The sequence below is a fragment of the Pipistrellus kuhlii genome, unplaced genomic scaffold (genome assembly GCF_014108245.1).
Source record: "Pipistrellus kuhlii isolate mPipKuh1 unplaced genomic scaffold, mPipKuh1.p scaffold_m20_p_1, whole genome shotgun sequence".
Classification (NCBI taxonomy): Eukaryota; Metazoa; Chordata; class Mammalia; order Chiroptera; family Vespertilionidae; genus Pipistrellus; species Pipistrellus kuhlii.
In genome coordinates, this window is record NW_023425404.1 from 60,625,722 (window position 1) to 60,644,110 (window position 18,389).

Sequence of the window (18,389 nt, forward strand, 5' to 3'; positions counted from 1 at the left end):
GTTTCATGGTGATGGATTTGAAGTAAGACAAATCAACCTTTTGGCCACCCCTTTCAGGTGCATGGGTCTAGGTAAAGTAGGTGAAGAGTTGACTATTACAGAGAGAGGCAAGGGAGGTGAGGTGTTTGCAACAAAGTACTCATAATTAAAACTTAGATGGAGGAGGGAAATGAAGACACAGAGGGGATGAGGTCAGTGGAAAGGAAGATCAATGGATTATAGGTCCTGGTGAAGGGATGAATTGTTGGATTCAGTGCACTAAAAAGGATAAACTGGTAAGATCGGAGGTAATGGTGGAAGAGTGGGCTATTTGGGAATAATTTATGAAGTGGTCATAAGTCTAGAATATGACCAAGGGAATGAATGCCTGAAGGGGGTGGAGGGGGGGTGGAGGACAAAATCACCAAAGGAGCAAAAAACTGAGAGCATTATCGTGTTTCCCCAAAAATAAGACATCCCCTGAAAATAAGACCTAGCACAACTTTGGGAGAAAAAATTAATATAAGACGCTGTCTTATTTTCAGGGAAACAGGGTAGAAAGTTAATCCACATGGATAATGACATCAAAATTCATGACAGGAATGGTATTGACATGGTATAATCTGAATGACAAGTGTTTCAAAGCTGAAGAGTGTTATGGATAAAAGAGAATAGTCTAAAAATGGCGTAAGGAAAAATGAGAAAAATTCACTGCCTATAGGCCGTGGTACAACGGATATGAGAGAAAACACCACCATTGGAGTGGTAGCAGAAGCAGAGGCCTCAGGAGAAAGCAGGGCTCAGAGCAAGAATGTAAAGGGAATATTCAGAGGAGAGGCTAAGGGTATAGGGAATTTTGTTAGTACCTGGCTATTAGTTGAAAAGAGCACAAAAGAATTCCAGAAGTTAGGAGAGGAAGGTAGATAGGGACAAAAAAAGAGGGTGAAGAGTAATGGTTATTAGCCTAAAAGATGAGAGATGACTTGGTAGTTTGGAACTTCTTACGGTGATTGACATAAGACAAAGAGCATGATGACATTAATTCTCACAAGGTTTGTATATCCTGTGCCCCCCTTCACGCCTGCCAATATAAGTGCATGTATGAGTGACAGTTTATTCACTTTTTTATCTTCATCAGAGGATGCTTTCATTGATTTTAGAGAGGGAGAAATGAAAACATTGAGGAGAGAGAGAAACATTGATCGCTTGTCTCCTATACCAGGGATCGAACCAACAACCTAGGTATGTGCCCTATCAGGGAATCGAGCCCACATATAACCTCTGTGTACAGGATGGCACTCAAAACAACCGAGCCACCTGGCCAGGGCAGAATAGTCTTATTCTTGAGTTTTAAATTAGTATGCAATTATACCTGGCTCCAGGCTATTTTGAAGGAAGTCCTGAGCACCTATTTCAAAGAATGTAAATGAGACAATGAATGTAAAGCAGTTAGCACAAGGCCTGAAACAAAAATATTAGTTATGATACTACTATTAAGGGGATGTTAGAAGAGAGCCTAAGACATCCCCTCAATCTTTGCTTCAGAGTAGCAACCCCCAAGGCTACACTGCTCTGACCTCTGCCTCCTTATTCACTCACACCACCACCACCAATTTACTAGTGCCATCTCTATATTGTTCCTGAAAAAATACAAGCCCACTGCCAACATACAAAACCAAAAATATTTTTATTGCTGAGTCATCTTGAGGTTCAAATGATGGGAAGAGGAGTCCATAGCCTGGCCAGGATTCCCATCAGGATGGAGATAATGGGCTCCACTAAGGGTACTATCTACTCTGATCCTGTCCATCTTGTCAGTCCCTCCAGGTGACTTCTACTTCATCTGTCCGAAACCTGTGAAAAAATAGGAAACCTTGGTGGGTGGACTATCCTTTAATATCTTCCATTCTTCTCTGCTCCCATTATTCTGAACCCACTGATGTGCTGATTTTTGCCTACCTCCCATATAATCCTATCTACACCCTCCAAGGGGGTACCTACCTCTGCGTGACCCCAGATTCACTGAGGGGAGTCCTGTGTCCTGCCTGAAACATCTCCCAGCCAGCCTGGGCTATCATGGCTCCATTGTCAATGCAGAATCTGGGAAGGAAAAAGAGATATGAAATTTAGGGTCTGAAGGTAGAAAACTACAGTAATTGGAGAAAAACATCAAGAAAAGACAAGGACCTTTACCTCTCATCTGTGGCAAAAAGCCGGGCTCCACGTTCCTGGCACATTGTCTCCATCATTTCCTGTAGCCTCATGTTACCTATGATGAGGTGGTGGGTAGGATTAACTTAGTTTAGCCATTTCTCCAGGCTACTTGTATGCCGCATGTGCATTTAACTAGGAAAGTGAAGTACGGGTCCCAGGGGGGAAAGGACTGGGAAGCATAGTTTAAGAAATAAAACTAGTAATCTCCCCAAACCCTCAGATTTAAACTATCAGGAGGAAGAAACATATGCCCAAGAATAGGAAGATTCCAATGATACGTACACCCCACACCTCCCACGACGAGGGCCTCCTGGGAGCCACAGTGTGCCATGGCCCGCTCTGTGATCTCTACCAGCATTGCAAACACGGTTTCCTGCGGGGGGCAGACAAGGAGAAAACATCAGAGGGAATCCCAACTCAGCCCCAGCCTCCTGCCTAGCTGTCTACTCCATTACCTGCAGGGAGAAACACAGATCCTCAGGAGTACACTCTCCTGTGGCCAACATCCGCTGGGCTACATCCTATTATTAAAGGGGGAAAAAGAACTCATAAAACTCAACATCAACCAACCAAAAACAACACAATCAAAAAGTTGTCCGAGGACCTGAAAATACACTTCTCCCACGATAACATACGAACAGCCAATAGGTATATGAAAAGATGTTCAATCTCACTGTAATTAGGGAAATGCAAATCAAAACCACAATGAGATACCACCTCAGATCTGTTAGAGTGGCTATTATCAACAAGACAAGCAATAACAAGTGATGGAGGTTGTGGAAAAAAGGGAACCCTCATTCACTGCTGGTGGGAATGCAGACTGGTACAACAACTACAGAAAACTCAAAATCATGTATTCACAAAGACATGTGCACCCCTATGTTCACTGCAGCATTATTCATGGTGGCCAAGATATGGAAACAACCAAAGAGTAAAGAGGACTGTATAAAGAAGATGTGGTACATATACACAGTGGAATACTACACTATCACAAGAGATATAAAACTGAAACTCATACAAACAAACAGCAGTGTGGTGGTTGCCAAAGGGAAAGGTTGGGGGACAGGGGGAGGATAAAAGGGTCCTAATATATGGTGACTTTGGGTGCTGGGCTCACAGTGCAAAATACAGATTTTGTAACATAGAAAGCCACACCTGAAACCTATTATGATCATGTCGACCAATGTCACCCCAATAAATTTAATTAGAAAAAAAAATGGTGGGGAAACAAACAGATAAAACAATGAACAGTGATTTGGCAGATGCCAAGAGAATAAAAATTCGTGCACTTGGAGGATCACCATGTTTCACCAAAATTCAACTGACCACACATTTTGTCCTTCACTGGTACCAAACTACAGAATGGACAGCATTCATTCAAGATTCAATAATTATGAATATCCTCCCAACACTCCCCACCCCTCCTGTACCCTTCTGCATTTCTCTTCATCACTTACCACTATGCAACCCTTTATATTTTATTATTTTCCCCTGTTCCCTTTTTGTTTTATCCATTTATTGTTAGAATGCAAGTTCTGACCACCAGGGGGCAGACGCTCTGATGGTAGGTTAGCTTGCTGCTGGGGTCTGACCAATGGGGACTGGGGTGAGAGGGCTGGACATACACTGGAGCCCTCCCTAGGTCCCTCGCTCCAGGCCAGCCAGCCCCCATGGGCCCAATCCGACTGGGTGAGATGGCTCCTATCACAAGCCAAGCCAAGGGATCCCACCCATGCATGAATCAGTGCATGGGGCCTCTAGTTCAATAAATATTTGCAGAATGAATTTATTCAGCATCAAAAATTAGCCAGTACTAAGCTATATGCAGAAAATACAATGGTGAGCAAAATAGATATGCTTCATTAAAAAGCATGTAAATGCCCATGTCCTCACCTCTTCCACACTCACCTCAATGAAAGACAGGATCCCTGAGAATGAGACGTCCATTCCTTTTACCGTGTATGGCAGTTCAACTAGCTTCTTGCCCCTATGTGGGAGTACATGAGGCACTAAGCCTGTAGTCAGCTGGTTGCTCACCCTCCAAAGCCCCTCCCAGACCTCATTAGTGTGTACATAAGAAAAGGCCAAAAGCCCCGCCAGCCAGCCTCTTTCCACCGTATGGCCCCTTACCGCTTTGCCATCTGTTCAATGTTGTAGCCTGGACTTGGGTCATTGGAAATCTAGCAGATAAAAAAAGACGATAGTCAGGTATCCAGGAAGCATAAGAAGTGAGTTTACTACTTCCTCCCTCCAGTTCCATGGCTCCCCCAAAAGTCATCCACATCTTGTGTTCTCTGCAGCCCAATGGCTTACCTTCAGCACTCGAGCAAAACGGTCCAGACAATTACCCACAGCAATATCGATGGTTTCCCCAAAGATGCGGTAACGATGTTCTGAATATGCAATCACCTAAGGGTGATGAGGATGTCCATGAAAATCTCAAGTCTGTAAAGAGGAGCAGTTGGCTTTGGGGAAGAATATAGCAGAGGAGGGTCAACATGGCCACTAGAGTATCCAATAAGAAATACAAAGTGCTTTGCCAAACTCTAAGTGGATGTTTTTTGTAGCTCTTATCTGAGAAGCTCACATATACCTTGAATAATCCCAGAGCAGATTCCTAATCTATAAAGATGGTCAGAGCAGAAGCAAATTGTCACTTCAAATACATTTTTCTAGCTTGGAGATTCCTGACATATCCCTTAAAAGCAGTCTTGACAGGTGACAGACTAAGGAACAAGCTTTCCTGCTTAAGACAGGAAACCAGAATCCTTTTAGAGTATCCTATCAGGGCAGTACTATTTATAAACATGAGAAGTAGTAGTAAAAATAAAAAACCACCTCAACAATCCCATATTGGGTCAGATTGATGGCTAATCCAACTCAACCCTGGCAATCAACTTATGTCCAGTCTTCATAAGTGACCAACTTCTATTACAGAAAACATAGAACCCCCTGACACATATGCTTCATATTTCTGGCAGTCAGTGGTTCCTAGGGACCAGAGAAGTCTCTTTTCCCCTGGTGCTGCTCAGAATTTCCTTGCTTTCTGATGTAGATTTTACTCTGCTGCCAAAAGGCTGGTGAGAGCCTTGGCTGGGTGGCTCAGTTGGTTGGAGCCTCATCCCGTGAGGCAAAAGGCTTGGGGGTTCAATTCCCGGTCAAGGCACATACCTATGGGTTCGGTCCCCAGTGGAGACAACCGATTGCTTTTTGTTTCTCTCTCTCCCCTCCCACTTCCTTCCCTCTCTAAAAATCAATAAAAACATATCCTTGGCTGAAGATGGAAAAAAAAAAAGGTTGTTGACAAAAGGGGAAGGGAATTTTCCTGCCTTTGTTCTTCCTCCTTTTTTTTTTTTGTTTTGTTTTGTTTTGTTACTCCTCACCCGAGTATAGTTTTCCATTGATTTATTTATTTATTTATTTAGAGAGAGTGAAAGGGAGGGAAGAGACACACAGAGAGAGACACAGTGATTAGCTGCCTCCTACACCTGCCCTGACCAGGGTCAGCAATTGAGCCTTCAACAGAGGTATGTGCCTTTGACAGGAAATGAGCCCTAAGCCTCTTAACTATTGTAAGCTTCTATTGCTGCTTTCCACACCCCAAGTCCCTAATCTTGCATGTCATCCTTCAGGCCTCACACAGATACGTGCCCTCTACCTGTTAAAGTTCCCACTTTATTTTCATGGGAATGTGTGCTTCACCTTTAACAACTATTTCACACAATGAAGTTTTAGAACATAACCCTCTCATAGGCTGGGGACGATGACTATTTCTGACAATAACTCCATCAGGTGTTCTTTGGGAAAAAAGGTTGCAGTTCTCCAATCCCAACCTAAAAAGGTCTTATAAGGCATCCCAAACAACTATGACTATAAACTTAAAATATCTTCAACCATTTATAAAGTGTTTTAAAAATTATGTTTACAACACCCTTAAAATAACAAACCCTTAAAATAAATACTCCTACCAGTAATGTAAACAAAACATATAATTGTCATAAAGAAACAAATCGTGTAGTGCCTTTTAGTTTTAATTGCTAAGATCTGTACAAAAATTAGCTTCAGAATAATGACAATGAAAATCCCTTATTTTGAGGGCTTCTATCCTTATCAATCTTTCATTTTCTAAGGAAATTCCCAAGAAATTCTTTATCTTTGTATATGAAAGTCATTTGATTTGATTATCCTGCCCAAATTTGCACTGTTACAAACATTTTTGTGGATTTTCTAGTGTGCCACCGTTTAGGTTCAAACGAGCCCAGCTTTGTTCTTGCAGTTCCTGCCACTCAGGTAAAGCATGAAAGGTGCTGGTGTAGTTCCTTAGAAATTAAGAAGAAAAGGTGCAGTCTGCTAAATACCTGTGTATTTCCTCCACTGACATACAGCACAGTGGGGCTGGTGGCTCCAGTGATGAGGCGGCCCATTTCAATGTGCCCTATACAGTGGTTCACTCCTAGCAGCGGCTTATTCCACAGCTGGGCCACGGTACGGGCCACAACAGCCACAGAAACCAGGGGGGCACCCATGCCAGGGCCTAGGGAGATGGAAATGGGAGTTAGAATCCTTCAGAGATTGAGGGAGCAGGAAATATAAGCGATAGGGCTGAGGTAGTGATGGTAGCAGAGGCAAACTGCAGGCTATTTTGATATAGCCAAGTTCCAGGTATATTCTTCCATTGTCCACCACTCAGCCCGCCATACCTTTGGTGTAGGCAATGCAGTCAATATCCTGGGAGGTTAAGCCAGCCTCTGTCAGTGCCTCCTGCAGCAAGTCCAGGACAACAGCTCGGTGATGCCTGGCAGTATCACCTGGAAGAAATCCTAGGAGATGAACAGAAGTCAGAGATCATAGGGATTTTGGGTAAAAAAAAAAAAAAAAAAAGCAGATAGCAATCCAAGAAAGGCGTTTTAGAATTATGAAGAGTCCCTTGCACTCTCCTCAAGCATCCTGTCTTCCAGGTGCTCAGATATACTACTGCCATTCTGTTCAGCGAGGATGATCACCCCCTCCAAAATGCCCTTCTTCATACCTAACTTCTTCTCAACCTTTACACTCAATCCAAGTGACACCTACCTCATATCCTTTGGTGATCTTCTCTCTGACCCTACAAACCCTGTGCAAGACCACAATATTGTTTTTAACCATGCACAGTATTTTCATCATAAGCCTGTTTACTGTAACATCTTTGCCTCAAGCATTTCCTCCACAAACATTTTAGCAGCACAAATACTTGGCCTTAAGGCAATTGCACAGTAAAAGATAAAATAATGGAAAATAATAGAGGGGCAATGAAACATGAAAAGTTAATAACAAAATTAAAAATACTTTATTGTGCTGAAACCAGTTTGGCTCAGTGGATAGAGCCTCGGCCTGCGGACTGAAAGGTCCCAGGTTCAATTCCGGTCAAGGGCATATACCTTGGTTGCGGGCACATCCCCGGTGGGAGTGGGTGCGGGAGGCAGCTGGTCGATGTTTCTCTCACATCGGCGCTTCTAATTCTCTATCCCTCTCAATCTTCTTTGTGTAAAACCAATAAAATATATTAAAAAATACTTTATTGTGAAAAATAAAAATATATTGTCTTCCAATTGTTCATAGTATTATACTTTTTTTTTTTTTTTGCTTGTTGATTTCATCTTGTTTGGCTTCACATTTTTCCTTTTTCACTATAATTCTCCCTTCATTAAGAGATATCAGTTTCAGCTAAAGAAATCAGTATTTTTAAAAATATACATATTTTTATTGCTTTCAGAGAAGGGAGAGAAACAGAGAGATAGAAATATCAATGATGATGAGAGAGAATCACTGAACAGCTGCCTCCTGCACACACCCTACCAGGGATGTGCCTGCAGCCAAGGTACATGCCCTTGTCAGGAATCGAACCTGGGACCTCTCAGTCCACAGGCTGACGCTCTATCCACTGAACCAAACCGGTTTCGGCTATATATGTATTTCTAATGAGTAACCTATGATAACATCACCGGTTCAGGGAGCCTTTTAGGGTACACACAAGTCAGTTGCCCTCTCCTACACACACACACACGCACACACACACACAGGTGATTTGGGAGAGGGGAGGCATGATGTAAAATCATAACTTACAAATAATATTTACTAAAAGTTGTAATGTGACAGGTACTTTTAATTCTCAAGACCCCATGATGCAGGCAGTATTCCCATTTTAAGAGTCAAGACTTCCCAAAACACACATTGACCATGAATATTGTAAAGCCAGCCAGTTCTGTCTGATTACCTAAACTGGGAGTCTTGACACTCACTCTGGAACTTTTTATTACATCTATATGTTATTCTATTTATCATACGGTCACGTTCTGTTGACATGTCAATCTCCATAGCAGGCTCATCACATCTGCTTTTGTATGCAACTATTTTTTTTTTTTTTATCCAACACTTAGCACATACAAGGCACTCAATAAAAGCTGAACGAACAATGAAGATGCAGGTACAGGTGCCTGTGACTCCTCTCCGTCAGCTTTGTGACGTTCACAGACGTCTCGTAACCTCAGAGCCTCGAATCAAAAGCCTTAGGAGGGGACAGTGCGATCCACGCCCCGCTTCGCTCGTGTTTGGGAAGATGGAAAGGATGCCGGGCGGGCCAGCGGGCTGCCAACTTTCTAAACCCCCCCCACTCACCGGTGCCCGCGGGCGTGACGTACGTCCGCCGCGGGTTTGCCAGCACCGCGCCATCGCGCACCACTCCCACGCCGATCTTGTTGGCGCTGCCTTCAAAGCCCAGCACGGTGGGCATGGCTGGAGTGGGGAGAACACGCCCGCAGGGTCCCGGCTCAAGCGCCGGCCGCGGAAGCCCCACCGCCCCGAGCGCACAGGAAGGAGCCCGTAGCCGCTGAGGGGCGGGACGCACTGTCCGGCACCAAACGACTCCGCGTGTCGCGCCGTCCCGCCCCCGTCGTCACGGCGACGCGTCAAGGCCCCTTCAGGAACCTGTCCTCTTCACTGCCGGGGACGCTGAGCCGCCACCCGCTCCTTGCACGCCGGCTCGCTCCGGTGCCTCTCTCCGGCGGGCCAGCCCGGCATTCGCCACGGACTGTTTTTCTCTCTCGCACCGCGCTGGGGTCTTCGGCCGGGGTGGCAGGAGGAGCCGTGCGGCGGGCACCGGGATAAACAGTCCGAGAACAGAGGGCTGGGACCTTTGGTCGCCGGGAGACTTTGGAGAAGGGCGGGCCTAGGCTCTCCGTCACGTGGTGCCGGACGGACGAATCGCCGGCATTCCTGCGCTACGCGGGGGATACCCCGGGTCACGTGACCACGCCTGGTACCCACGTGGGGCCACAGCGTGCTCCATTCTTTGTGCTCGGGCGAGAAGGATCCCGGCTGCAACTTTAGCAGGTCGGATCCCGGGTTGCTGTTCTTTTGCCCATCACAGGGGCTTTTCTGGGCGTCTGATCGGCTAGCGTAAGCCGGGGCCCTTGACGGAGGCCCTCGATTGGTCTGAGGGAAGGTCTTGGAGGTGGGCACATAGATCGCTGTGGAGTGATCTAGTGTTGTGGGTGAGGGGCTAATGAGCCTATGGCGCGGGGAGGCGGGGAAGGGATTCATAGTTAACGCTCTGCTCTGGGAGGAGACTTTTCCCCAAGATTAGCTGCCTGATTCACCTTTCGTTTGCATCTGTAGGCAAGGCGGTGGAAATACTGCTCCGCGTGGCCAAGTGGTGCAGGAGGGCGTGCGTTCCAGCGATGCCGCCGAAGCGTGGGAAAAAGGGAGCGGTGGCTGAAGACGGGGAAGAGCCCAAGATTGGTAAGAGTGAAATGAACCCCTCTCCCTAGAGGCTGGGATGGTGGTGCTGCTCATTTATTCTATAAACGGGAAGTACGGCCCGACGCACCGCATTTTTGCAGTTTCAAGAACTCGCTGCAACTGCAGGCTCTCAGGGGGCCTGTAATTGACCCCGGATGAAAGTTGTTTACCGCCAACTTTTATCACTGTGTACTACTTATTTTGTAGAACCGGAGGCCAAGAAGCGTAAGACCGGAGCAGGAGCAAAGAAAAATGAAAAAGAGGCAGCAGGAGAGGGGTCAGTCGTATATGAGGACCCCCCAGATAAGAAAACCTCGCCCAGTGGCAAATCAGCCACCCTCAAGATCTGCTCCTGGAATGTGGATGGGCTTCGAGCCTGGATTAAGAAGAAAGGATTAGACGTGAGTGGAAATCAAGGAGGGGAAAGAGATAGGCTTTAGTATTGAATGATCTTGGGGTTTAATTACCTTTCCCATTTTAGTATCCATCTCGCAGGTTTGTTTTTTTTATATATATAGGGTTTTTTGTGTGTGTGTGTGTGTGGGGGGGAGATGTATAAGGAAGGGCTTCACCAAGTCATACCAACCATTTCTTGCCTATCCATTCCATTGACATTTTCTTAAATGTTTAATATCTTCATCTCTTTCCCAGCATATTGAAAAAATCTTACTGGACTTGCTCCATTTTTATCTCCAGTGTATTTTGTTTTTAAATAACTAGTGCTTACACAATGCAATTCACAGATGCTATATTATATAATTGTACTATTGAAACATATAATCAGTTTTATTGGCCAATATCATCCCAATAAATTTAATAAAATTTAAAAATGAAATAATACTTTAAAAGTCTTAGCTATCCACTCCCTATAGAAAAAACACAATCTCCACAGGGTTGTTAAATTAGTTACCAGTTATCTAATTGCTTATTGTGCTAGACTGTTTAACTCCTTATGCACAGGGACCCTGCCTCCTGTTTATCACTAGTACTTAGCACAGATTCAATAAATAGCTGCTGTATTGATGCTATCTTTTACACCTTTCATTTTACTCAGTGGGTAAAGGAAGAAGCCCCAGATATCCTGTGCTTGCAAGAGACCAAATGTTCAGAGAATAAACTACCAGCTGAACTTCAAGAGCTGCCTGGACTATCCCATCAGTACTGGTCTGCTCCTTCAGACAAGGAAGGGTACAGTGGTGTGGGCCTACTCTCTCGCCAGTGCCCGCTCAAGGTCTCATATGGCATTGGTGAGAGCCTACCGATACCTAATGGCCTGCGCACTTCCAACCTAATTGCTAATACGCCACTCCAGCCCCAATTCTTGATTCCTTTATTCTCTTTTGCTTTGCCTATACTTTCATTTAAAAATATGTTTCCCCCTTATGCTTTTTTTGTACTGATACTGTTTCATTTCTCCAGGTGAGGAGGAACATGATCAGGAAGGCCGAGTGATTGTGGCTGAATATGACGCGTTTGTGCTGGTAACAGCCTATGTGCCTAACGCAGGCCGAGGTCTGGTGCGCCTGGAGTACCGACAGCGCTGGGATGAAGCCTTTCGCAAATTCCTGAAGGACTTGGCCTCCCGCAAGCCCCTTGTGCTGTGTGGGGACCTCAATGTGGCTCATGAAGAGATTGATCTTCGTAACCCCAAGGGGAACAAGAAGAATGCTGGCTTCACCCCACAAGAGCGGCAAGGCTTTGGGGAATTGCTGCAGGCTGTGCCGCTGGCTGACAGTTTCCGGCACCTCTACCCCGACACCGCCTATGCCTATACCTTTTGGACCTACATGATGAATGCTCGATCTAAAAACGTTGGTTGGCGCCTTGATTACTTTCTGGTGTCTCATTCTCTGTTACCTGCATTGTGTGACAGCAAGATCCGTTCCAAGGCTTTGGGCAGTGACCACTGTCCCATCACCCTATACCTAGCACTGTGATACCTCCCCCAAAACATTTTAAGCCTGGGAAATAAGCCCCTAAATTAGCTTTAAAATTTCTTTGCTTTCAAGAGAATTCTGCACTGTATTTCCCTTCAGCCAGGCTCCTAGTGACAGATGGGCTTCTTTTAAGCCCAAGGTTTTGTGTTTTTGGTGTGGAGGGTTTCTTGTTTTACTTTATTTTACATTAAACAAGCTACTGATGACTTCCTTTCAACTGTCCATGTGAAAATAAAGAGCCATAGTTTCAGCCTTGCTGTCATTGTGTTCTACCCCTCTGTGGAGCTACAAATTCCCCCTCCCTCATTTTTGTCTTACATACAGATTAACGATTAGAAAAGGGCGGAGTCATGACGTTATTTATTTACAAGCATAGGATGAGTCCTTAACCTCCCCCAACACAGCGACCCTACATAGCCAGTGAAATACTGCTGGGGGGTACGGTTGGAAGAGGAATTAAGGGGAACACAGGACTAGGGGAACATACCCCATATTAAATAGTTATATACACATCAGTTCCTGTGGTTCTGTACAAAGCAGCGGTTAGCCCCACCCCCACAGGACATGGAATGGGGAGAGGAGACAGGCCAGAGCCAGTCCCTGGTGAAGTGCAATAGCAGCAAGGTCCTAATGGTGCACAAGAGGGAGGGAAACCCCCAGGGCAACCCACCCCAACCCTGCCCTGGAATGTATAAGGGACAGGAATGGCTCAGGGAGCATACAGGAAGGACAAGGCTAGAACCATCTTTTTAAGATCCAGGTTTAGGAGCAATATTTCCCCTACTTCACCCTAAGTACAGCAACCCTAGGAGGAAAGCAGATGGCCTGCAGCAGTGTTATCTACCCCTCCAGACGTAGGTGAGGGCCTGGTTCCTTCCTACTCCCCAGGGAAAAGGAAGGCAGCTGCTCGGCTCCTCGCAGAGAAGCCCAGGGAGCCTTCTGTCGTGGCTTCCTTTTGTAGTGTCACTGTCCCCACCAGGGAGGGGCCAGGCACAGTCTGGGTCATCCTGGGGCTCAGGAGAAGTTCTGGACAGGGTGGCTGACCTTCATACAGGCCCAATAGAGGGCCCGCCCTAAACACAGAACAGCCAACAGGATGGCAAATGCCCAGGCTGCATAGATGCCTCCATATCGCCGTGCTTGCTTCCATGTCCCAAACTGACAAAGAAAAAGAAAGAATGACGGTTACTGTGATCTCTCACCACCTTCTAGCAGCCCTAATAACAGTAACACAAGCTTCAATCCCTGCTCCCTATCCATGTGCAGCCAGACACCTTCAGGGACCTGCTCAAGGGCCCAGTTGTTCAGTTTCCTTCCCCTAGGCAGGAATAAACTCAAAACAATCCCCATCATCTGTCAGTTTTTCTTAATGTCTTACAATTGCACCAGGTTTCCTAAATAGCAACTCCTAACTTAAGCCATTTCTCCACTGTCCTATCTTCTGCATAAAGAAGATGGCTGGCCCGGCCAGTGTGGCTCAATGGTTGAGCACTGACCTATAAACCAGGAGGTCACGATTCGATTCCTGGTCAGGGCACATGCCCGGGAGGATTGTGGTCTGGACCCTAGTGTGGGACGTGCAGGAGATAGCCGATCCATCACTTTGATTATTCATGTTTCTATCTCTCCCCCCATCTCCTTTCCTCTCTGAAATCAATAAAAATATATTTTTTAAAAAGATAGCTTTTCTTTTCTCCTGTAGTAATGAAGACGACTATTCAGTCACCTCAACTTCAGCTCCTCTATACATTAAAACACAAACACAAAGCCCTTAATTTCTTCCCCCTGTTCCCTCCTTTTTAGGTTAGCCATTCCCAAACCTTAGCCTACAGAGATGAGGCTGAAGAATAAAAGGGGTCGGATCTCAGTTACTCACAGCAAGGCCAGTGGCAGTGACTGCCAAGAGTAAACCAAGCAAGAAGCAGCAGACACATCTCTTTCGTGGATATCTGCGCCCAATGGATGACCTGTGGGGAGGCAAGCAGAAATGGATGTGTGAAATAGTCCTGTAATTTTCACTCTACCCCTTACCCGATTACCAGCTCAATGATGCCATTCATAATCACTTACACTTTCCTGCAGTGAGGACAACGGGCCAAGGTTCGGTCTGTGAACTCTGTCCACTATGGAGAAAAAAGGGAGAAACCAATTAATAGCATAAGCAGGGCCATTTATATTGAGAGTCCTATCGTGTTTCCCAAAAAATAAGACATCCTCCAAAAATAAGACCTAGTGCATGGAAAGATAAGACATCCCCTGAAAATAAGACCTAGCGCAACTTTGGGAGAAAAAATTAATATAAGACACTGTCTTATTTTCAGGGAAACCGGGTAGGGCAGGGGAAGGTGGGAAATGGGTTTTCGTGGAACAGGCCTGTTCGGGATTCATTATCTTAAGTCAGAAACACATTCACAATTCCTCCTGGGGTTTTCCCCCAGGACTTCCCAGTACCCCTCCTCACCAGAAAAGTGTTCTTGCAATGTCCACAGATGACCCTGACACCCACGGGTTGAGGTTCTGGACTTAAAGGTCCTGGGTGCACAGGCCCCAGATTAATGATTCTTTTGCTGTACAAGAAAAAGAAGTGTTTGAAAAGTTTTTAATCCTCCTTCATACCCCCCACTCCCTGCCTCACTATGTTCCTCTACTTCTCTGTACATTTAACATACTCTGCTCTTCAATGCTACCCCAGAGAACCCTTGAGGAAGAGCATTGCTTTAACTACAGGTCTTTAATTTCCTTTTCTCTCAGGATAACTGACCCAGTCCAAATTCTCCATCTTCCCAAAGTACACCATTTCATCCCAATCTTTTTATTCAGAGATGAGGAAGATGGCTACAACATTCTGGCAGGGGTCCTCAAACTTTTTGAAGTGGGGGCCAGATCACGGTCCCTCAGAGAGCTGGAAGGCCGTACTATATTAACTACTAATTCCTACTGTAACACCTCGGCTGCGCTCACTGCCCAAAAAACCTGGCGGGCCGGATCAGACTCCTCTGCGGGCCGCATGTGGCCCGCGGGCCGTAGTTTGAAGACGCCTGTAAGAGGCACAACAGTCCTTAGCCTTTTCTCCTAAATAAAAACACCTGGCTCCCTCGCCTCGACATTCTCTACAACCATTCATCCTTTTTGGGCTTTCCAGGTTTCCCCACTGATGCCCTTCCCCAGCTGATGCCGCTTACCAGTAGGGTCGAGGACAGGCAATTCGCTGCGAAGTCACTTTGCAGATAAGGAGACAGTTGCAGGGGCATCGGACATATTTTTTCCCTGGGGGTGCATTCTTGATTGGCTAGAGAATAATGGGAATATCAGTAAGCAAACCTCTAATCCCAATCCCTTTCATTTCCTCCAAAAACACCTTGTGAGGAGATCAGATGGACAGAGAAATGAAAGAAAGGCATACAGCACGAGGTTGGCAAATGAAAACGAGGCTTAAGTATCTGGGATAGGTATGAAGGTGAAGGATGGTAAGCATTAGCTTTGGTGAGTGGCTGCTGGGGAAAGGGCTGTAGGAGACTCCTCGAACTGAAAGCTGGGTTTTATGAATTGCTCTGGCTGAAGGTCAGGGTCTAGAATCAGGGAATCAGAAAAAGGATTCAGGAAACAGGAGATATATATGTTTATACATACATATGTGTGTGTATATATTGCATATATATGTATATGTGTGTATATGTATATATGTGTGTATATATAACTCACGGTGGCTTCGTTGCAGACGCCACATTTGACTACATGCTGATGCATCTTGCCTTCCACGTTGATGAGAGACTGGCAGACACGGCAGGTGATCATGGGGGCATTCCCACTGTCGGGGCTGGTCAGGGGTGAGTAGGGGGGTGGATCATCCCCAGGCAACACGGCTGGGTGTCCCTCGGGGAACGGGGGAAATGCTGGGAAAAGGGAAAGAGAAGGGCTGGCATCACTTGCAGACACCACCATTGCTGCTCCACAGGGTCAGGGATCGCTTTCCGGTCCTCAGCCCTTCTGGCCAGAGCCCGGCGGGCTCCTTATATAATAGAGACCGTCCCGCCATCAGCTTCCTCAGAAACCCCTTCCGTTTTCAAGATCGGCTGGCGATTGGGAAGGAAGGAAGCCTCGCCCAGTCACAAGTGCAGCAGCAGCTCCGCACCTGGCGAGGGGCCCCGCCCTCCACCTGCGGCCCCGCCCCTCCGCCTCTCGGAAAGCCCCTGGGAGCACGGCGGACCCACCCGGCTTACCCTGGGGCGGGACATGTTTACCGGCTCCATAGGGTGGTGCTGAGGGGGTCAGGCCTCCCCCGGGCCCAGCCCCACTCCCGCCTGGCCCCGCTAATCCGTTGCCACCGGCGCCACCGTCGATGGGCTCGGAGAGCAGCGGGGATCGCTCTCCATCGGCCGCCATGGCCGTCACCGCCGCCTTCAGCCTCGGCCAAGGAGGGTCCGGCTCCAGTCGCCGCCGCCGCCGCCGCCGCCGCCGCCGCCGCTACCGGGTCCCCAGGGCGCCTGCGCGCCGCGCGCCCGGCCCGCACCGCAGCCGGCGGCCGCCCCGCCCTGGTCTGTCCCGCAGCACGTGACGGGCTGCCCCCGCCCCCGCCGGGTTATCATTCGCTAAGAGGCACCAATTCCCGGCCCTGGGGAGGCGGCTCTCCTTTACCATTGGGGGGCGTCGCGGAAACGTCAGCTGTCACATGACCTTGCGAAAGGCCGCCGGGCCTGCCGAGGCTGCACGTGACGAGAGGGTGAGCGGGCCATTGGCGGCGGGGCCATCGCGCTACCTCCCGGCCAGCAGGTGGGCGGGGCAGCGCCGGCTCCCGGGTCACGTGGCGGGGAGCCGCGAGTCCTCTGTTACGCGCCCCGAGCGGGGTGCAATCCTTGCTCCTCATTGGTGCAAAGGCGCCATGAAAAAGTTTTCTCCCTCTTTGCGGCGATGATTGGCATCCCATTGGCTGGAGGCTTGCATTCCCTCGTCCCGTGATCCTCGCGGGCGCCGGTGGATTGGCCCGAATTTAGCTCCTTCAGAACCCGGAGGCGCGGCTCGAAGGAACGGGCAGTGGAAGCGTGCGGAGCTTGGGATGTCCGCGCAGCTAGAGGAGGTGCTATCAGACACTGAGCTCAAAGAAAACGTGCTAAAAAAGTCAGTGAAAGATGTACCATGAGGAAATGATTTAAAACGTTAAAAATTATAACCCCAGCCTTGCTTGGAGTCACTTCTGGAACAGGACACAAGATTGGCTTCTCCTGGGAGCTGGTCTGTAGATGTCACTTTTCCCCATATCCCTTGGATTGTGAGGTTATCTTTTTATGAGTCTGCATTAAAAGTATTTTTTAAAATATTTTTATTGATATCAGAGAGAGAAGTTGAAACATCAATGGTGAGAGAGAATAATTGATTGGCTGACTCCTGCATGCCCTCTACTGGGGTTCGAGCAGGCACCCCAGTCATGTGCCCTTGATCACAATCAAACTGGGACCCTTCAGTCCACAGGCTGACACTCTATATATTGAGCCAAACCAGATAGGGTGAAAAGTATCTTTTTATCGAGTTAACCAATCAAGCCCAATGATTTTTTTTTTTATTGATTTTTTTTTAACAGAGAGAAAGGGGGAGAGAGTCAGAAACATCAATGAGAGCGAAACATCAATCAGCTGCCTTTGCACATCCCCTACTGGGGATGTGGGGCAACCAAGGTAGATGCCCTTGACCGGAATCAAACCTGGGGCCTTTCAGTCCGCAGGCTGACACTCTATCCACTGAGCCAAACCAGTATCCACTGAGCCAAACTAGTTTCAGAAAGCCCAACGGTATTTTTTGTCACCTTGTTTGGCAAATGAGACAGTTTTGAGACTTTCTAAAGGGTCAACTTTGCCCCTAGGCAGCAGTGGAGGTTGTTCTGACAAGTATTGGAAAAGTTCTTAAGTAACTCAGGCATTTAAACACAGAGCCAATCCACCTACTCACTCTCCTGTTCTTCTGTATTCATCAATACTCAATTTGCACAGCAGCTAAAACTTAGGTGCTCTACTAAATAGGGACTCAGGCAAAGATAAAATGTGTGGGTTTCCTCTTCCCTGCTTAGGGGAACGGGGCTTTTTTTCTTTGTTTCAATTTTATTGGGTGTTTCTGAGTAGAGCAAGGACAGTCAGTCAAGGTGAATGGCTTTGTTATGCAAAGAATAATTTAGGATTTCCTTGATTACGTAAGGGTAAGGTGAGTAGGCTGTAGGCTGTTATTCTGGAATTCAAAGGTGAGTCACTTTAGTGAATCTTTGTTTTATGAAGTTAAGTAATATCCTTCAGTTAAGCCAGTACTGGATAGGAAGAGCCCATTGTCATAGGAGAAATCAAATGGAAATGGTTCAGCTCCTGCTCTTAGAAAATATCTGATTGTTACAATAGGAATACCTTAGCTCAGGTCTATTAATGTAGGGGTTCTTTGAGAATAATGCTGGAATGGCCACTTTTTCCTGAAGAGCCCCTCAGATGAGGGTTCTATCTTACCCCT

At 46.9% G+C, this 18,389-nt stretch overlaps 3 protein-coding genes across 9 annotated transcripts; 1 reads left to right on the forward strand and 2 right to left on the reverse strand.

Moving 5' to 3' along the window:
* Window positions 1-1,647: 1,647 nt before the first annotated feature.
* On the reverse strand, window positions 1,648-9,259 carry LOC118724239 (O-sialoglycoprotein endopeptidase). The gene is made up of 11 exons (XM_036447297.1): window positions 8,848-9,259; window positions 6,894-7,013; window positions 6,552-6,727; window positions 4,507-4,602; window positions 4,324-4,373; window positions 4,102-4,180; window positions 2,649-2,714; window positions 2,476-2,566; window positions 2,173-2,248; window positions 1,981-2,079; window positions 1,648-1,833 (listed from the first exon to the last, which is right to left on the reverse strand). Exons 1-11 carry the CDS (start codon window positions 8,960-8,962, stop codon window positions 1,794-1,796), a joined length of 1,008 nt encoding a protein of 335 aa, XP_036303190.1. The 5' UTR covers window positions 8,963-9,259; the 3' UTR covers window positions 1,648-1,793.
* Window positions 9,260-9,423: 164 nt separating this feature from the next.
* On the forward strand, window positions 9,424-12,156 carry APEX1 (apurinic/apyrimidinic endodeoxyribonuclease 1). Of its 6 annotated transcripts, none has more exons than XM_036447303.2 (5): window positions 9,424-9,561; window positions 9,847-9,969; window positions 10,177-10,370; window positions 11,024-11,216; window positions 11,389-12,156. In XM_036447303.2, exons 2-5 carry the CDS (start codon window positions 9,909-9,911, stop codon window positions 11,904-11,906), a joined length of 966 nt encoding a protein of 321 aa, XP_036303196.1. In that variant the 5' UTR covers window positions 9,424-9,561; window positions 9,847-9,908; the 3' UTR covers window positions 11,907-12,156. The 6 variants fall into 6 exon arrangements, with proteins under 6 accessions (XP_036303196.1, XP_036303220.1, XP_036303211.1 ...); XM_036447327.2 differs by having other exon boundaries at window positions 9,448-9,561; window positions 9,852-9,969; XM_036447318.2 differs by having other exon boundaries at window positions 9,493-9,627.
* A 95-nt stretch (window positions 12,157-12,251) lies between these two features.
* On the reverse strand, window positions 12,252-16,552 carry PIP4P1 (phosphatidylinositol-4,5-bisphosphate 4-phosphatase 1). Of its 2 annotated transcripts, none has more exons than XM_036447358.2 (7): window positions 16,148-16,552; window positions 15,609-15,799; window positions 15,089-15,195; window positions 14,368-14,473; window positions 13,977-14,029; window positions 13,783-13,873; window positions 12,252-13,064 (listed from the first exon to the last, which is right to left on the reverse strand). In XM_036447358.2, exons 1-7 carry the CDS (start codon window positions 16,287-16,289, stop codon window positions 12,921-12,923), a joined length of 834 nt encoding a protein of 277 aa, XP_036303251.1. In that variant the 5' UTR covers window positions 16,290-16,552; the 3' UTR covers window positions 12,252-12,920. The 2 variants fall into 2 exon arrangements, with proteins under 2 accessions (XP_036303251.1, XP_036303241.1); XM_036447348.2 differs by having other exon boundaries at window positions 16,127-16,444.
* Window positions 16,553-18,389: the final 1,837 nt, after the last annotated feature.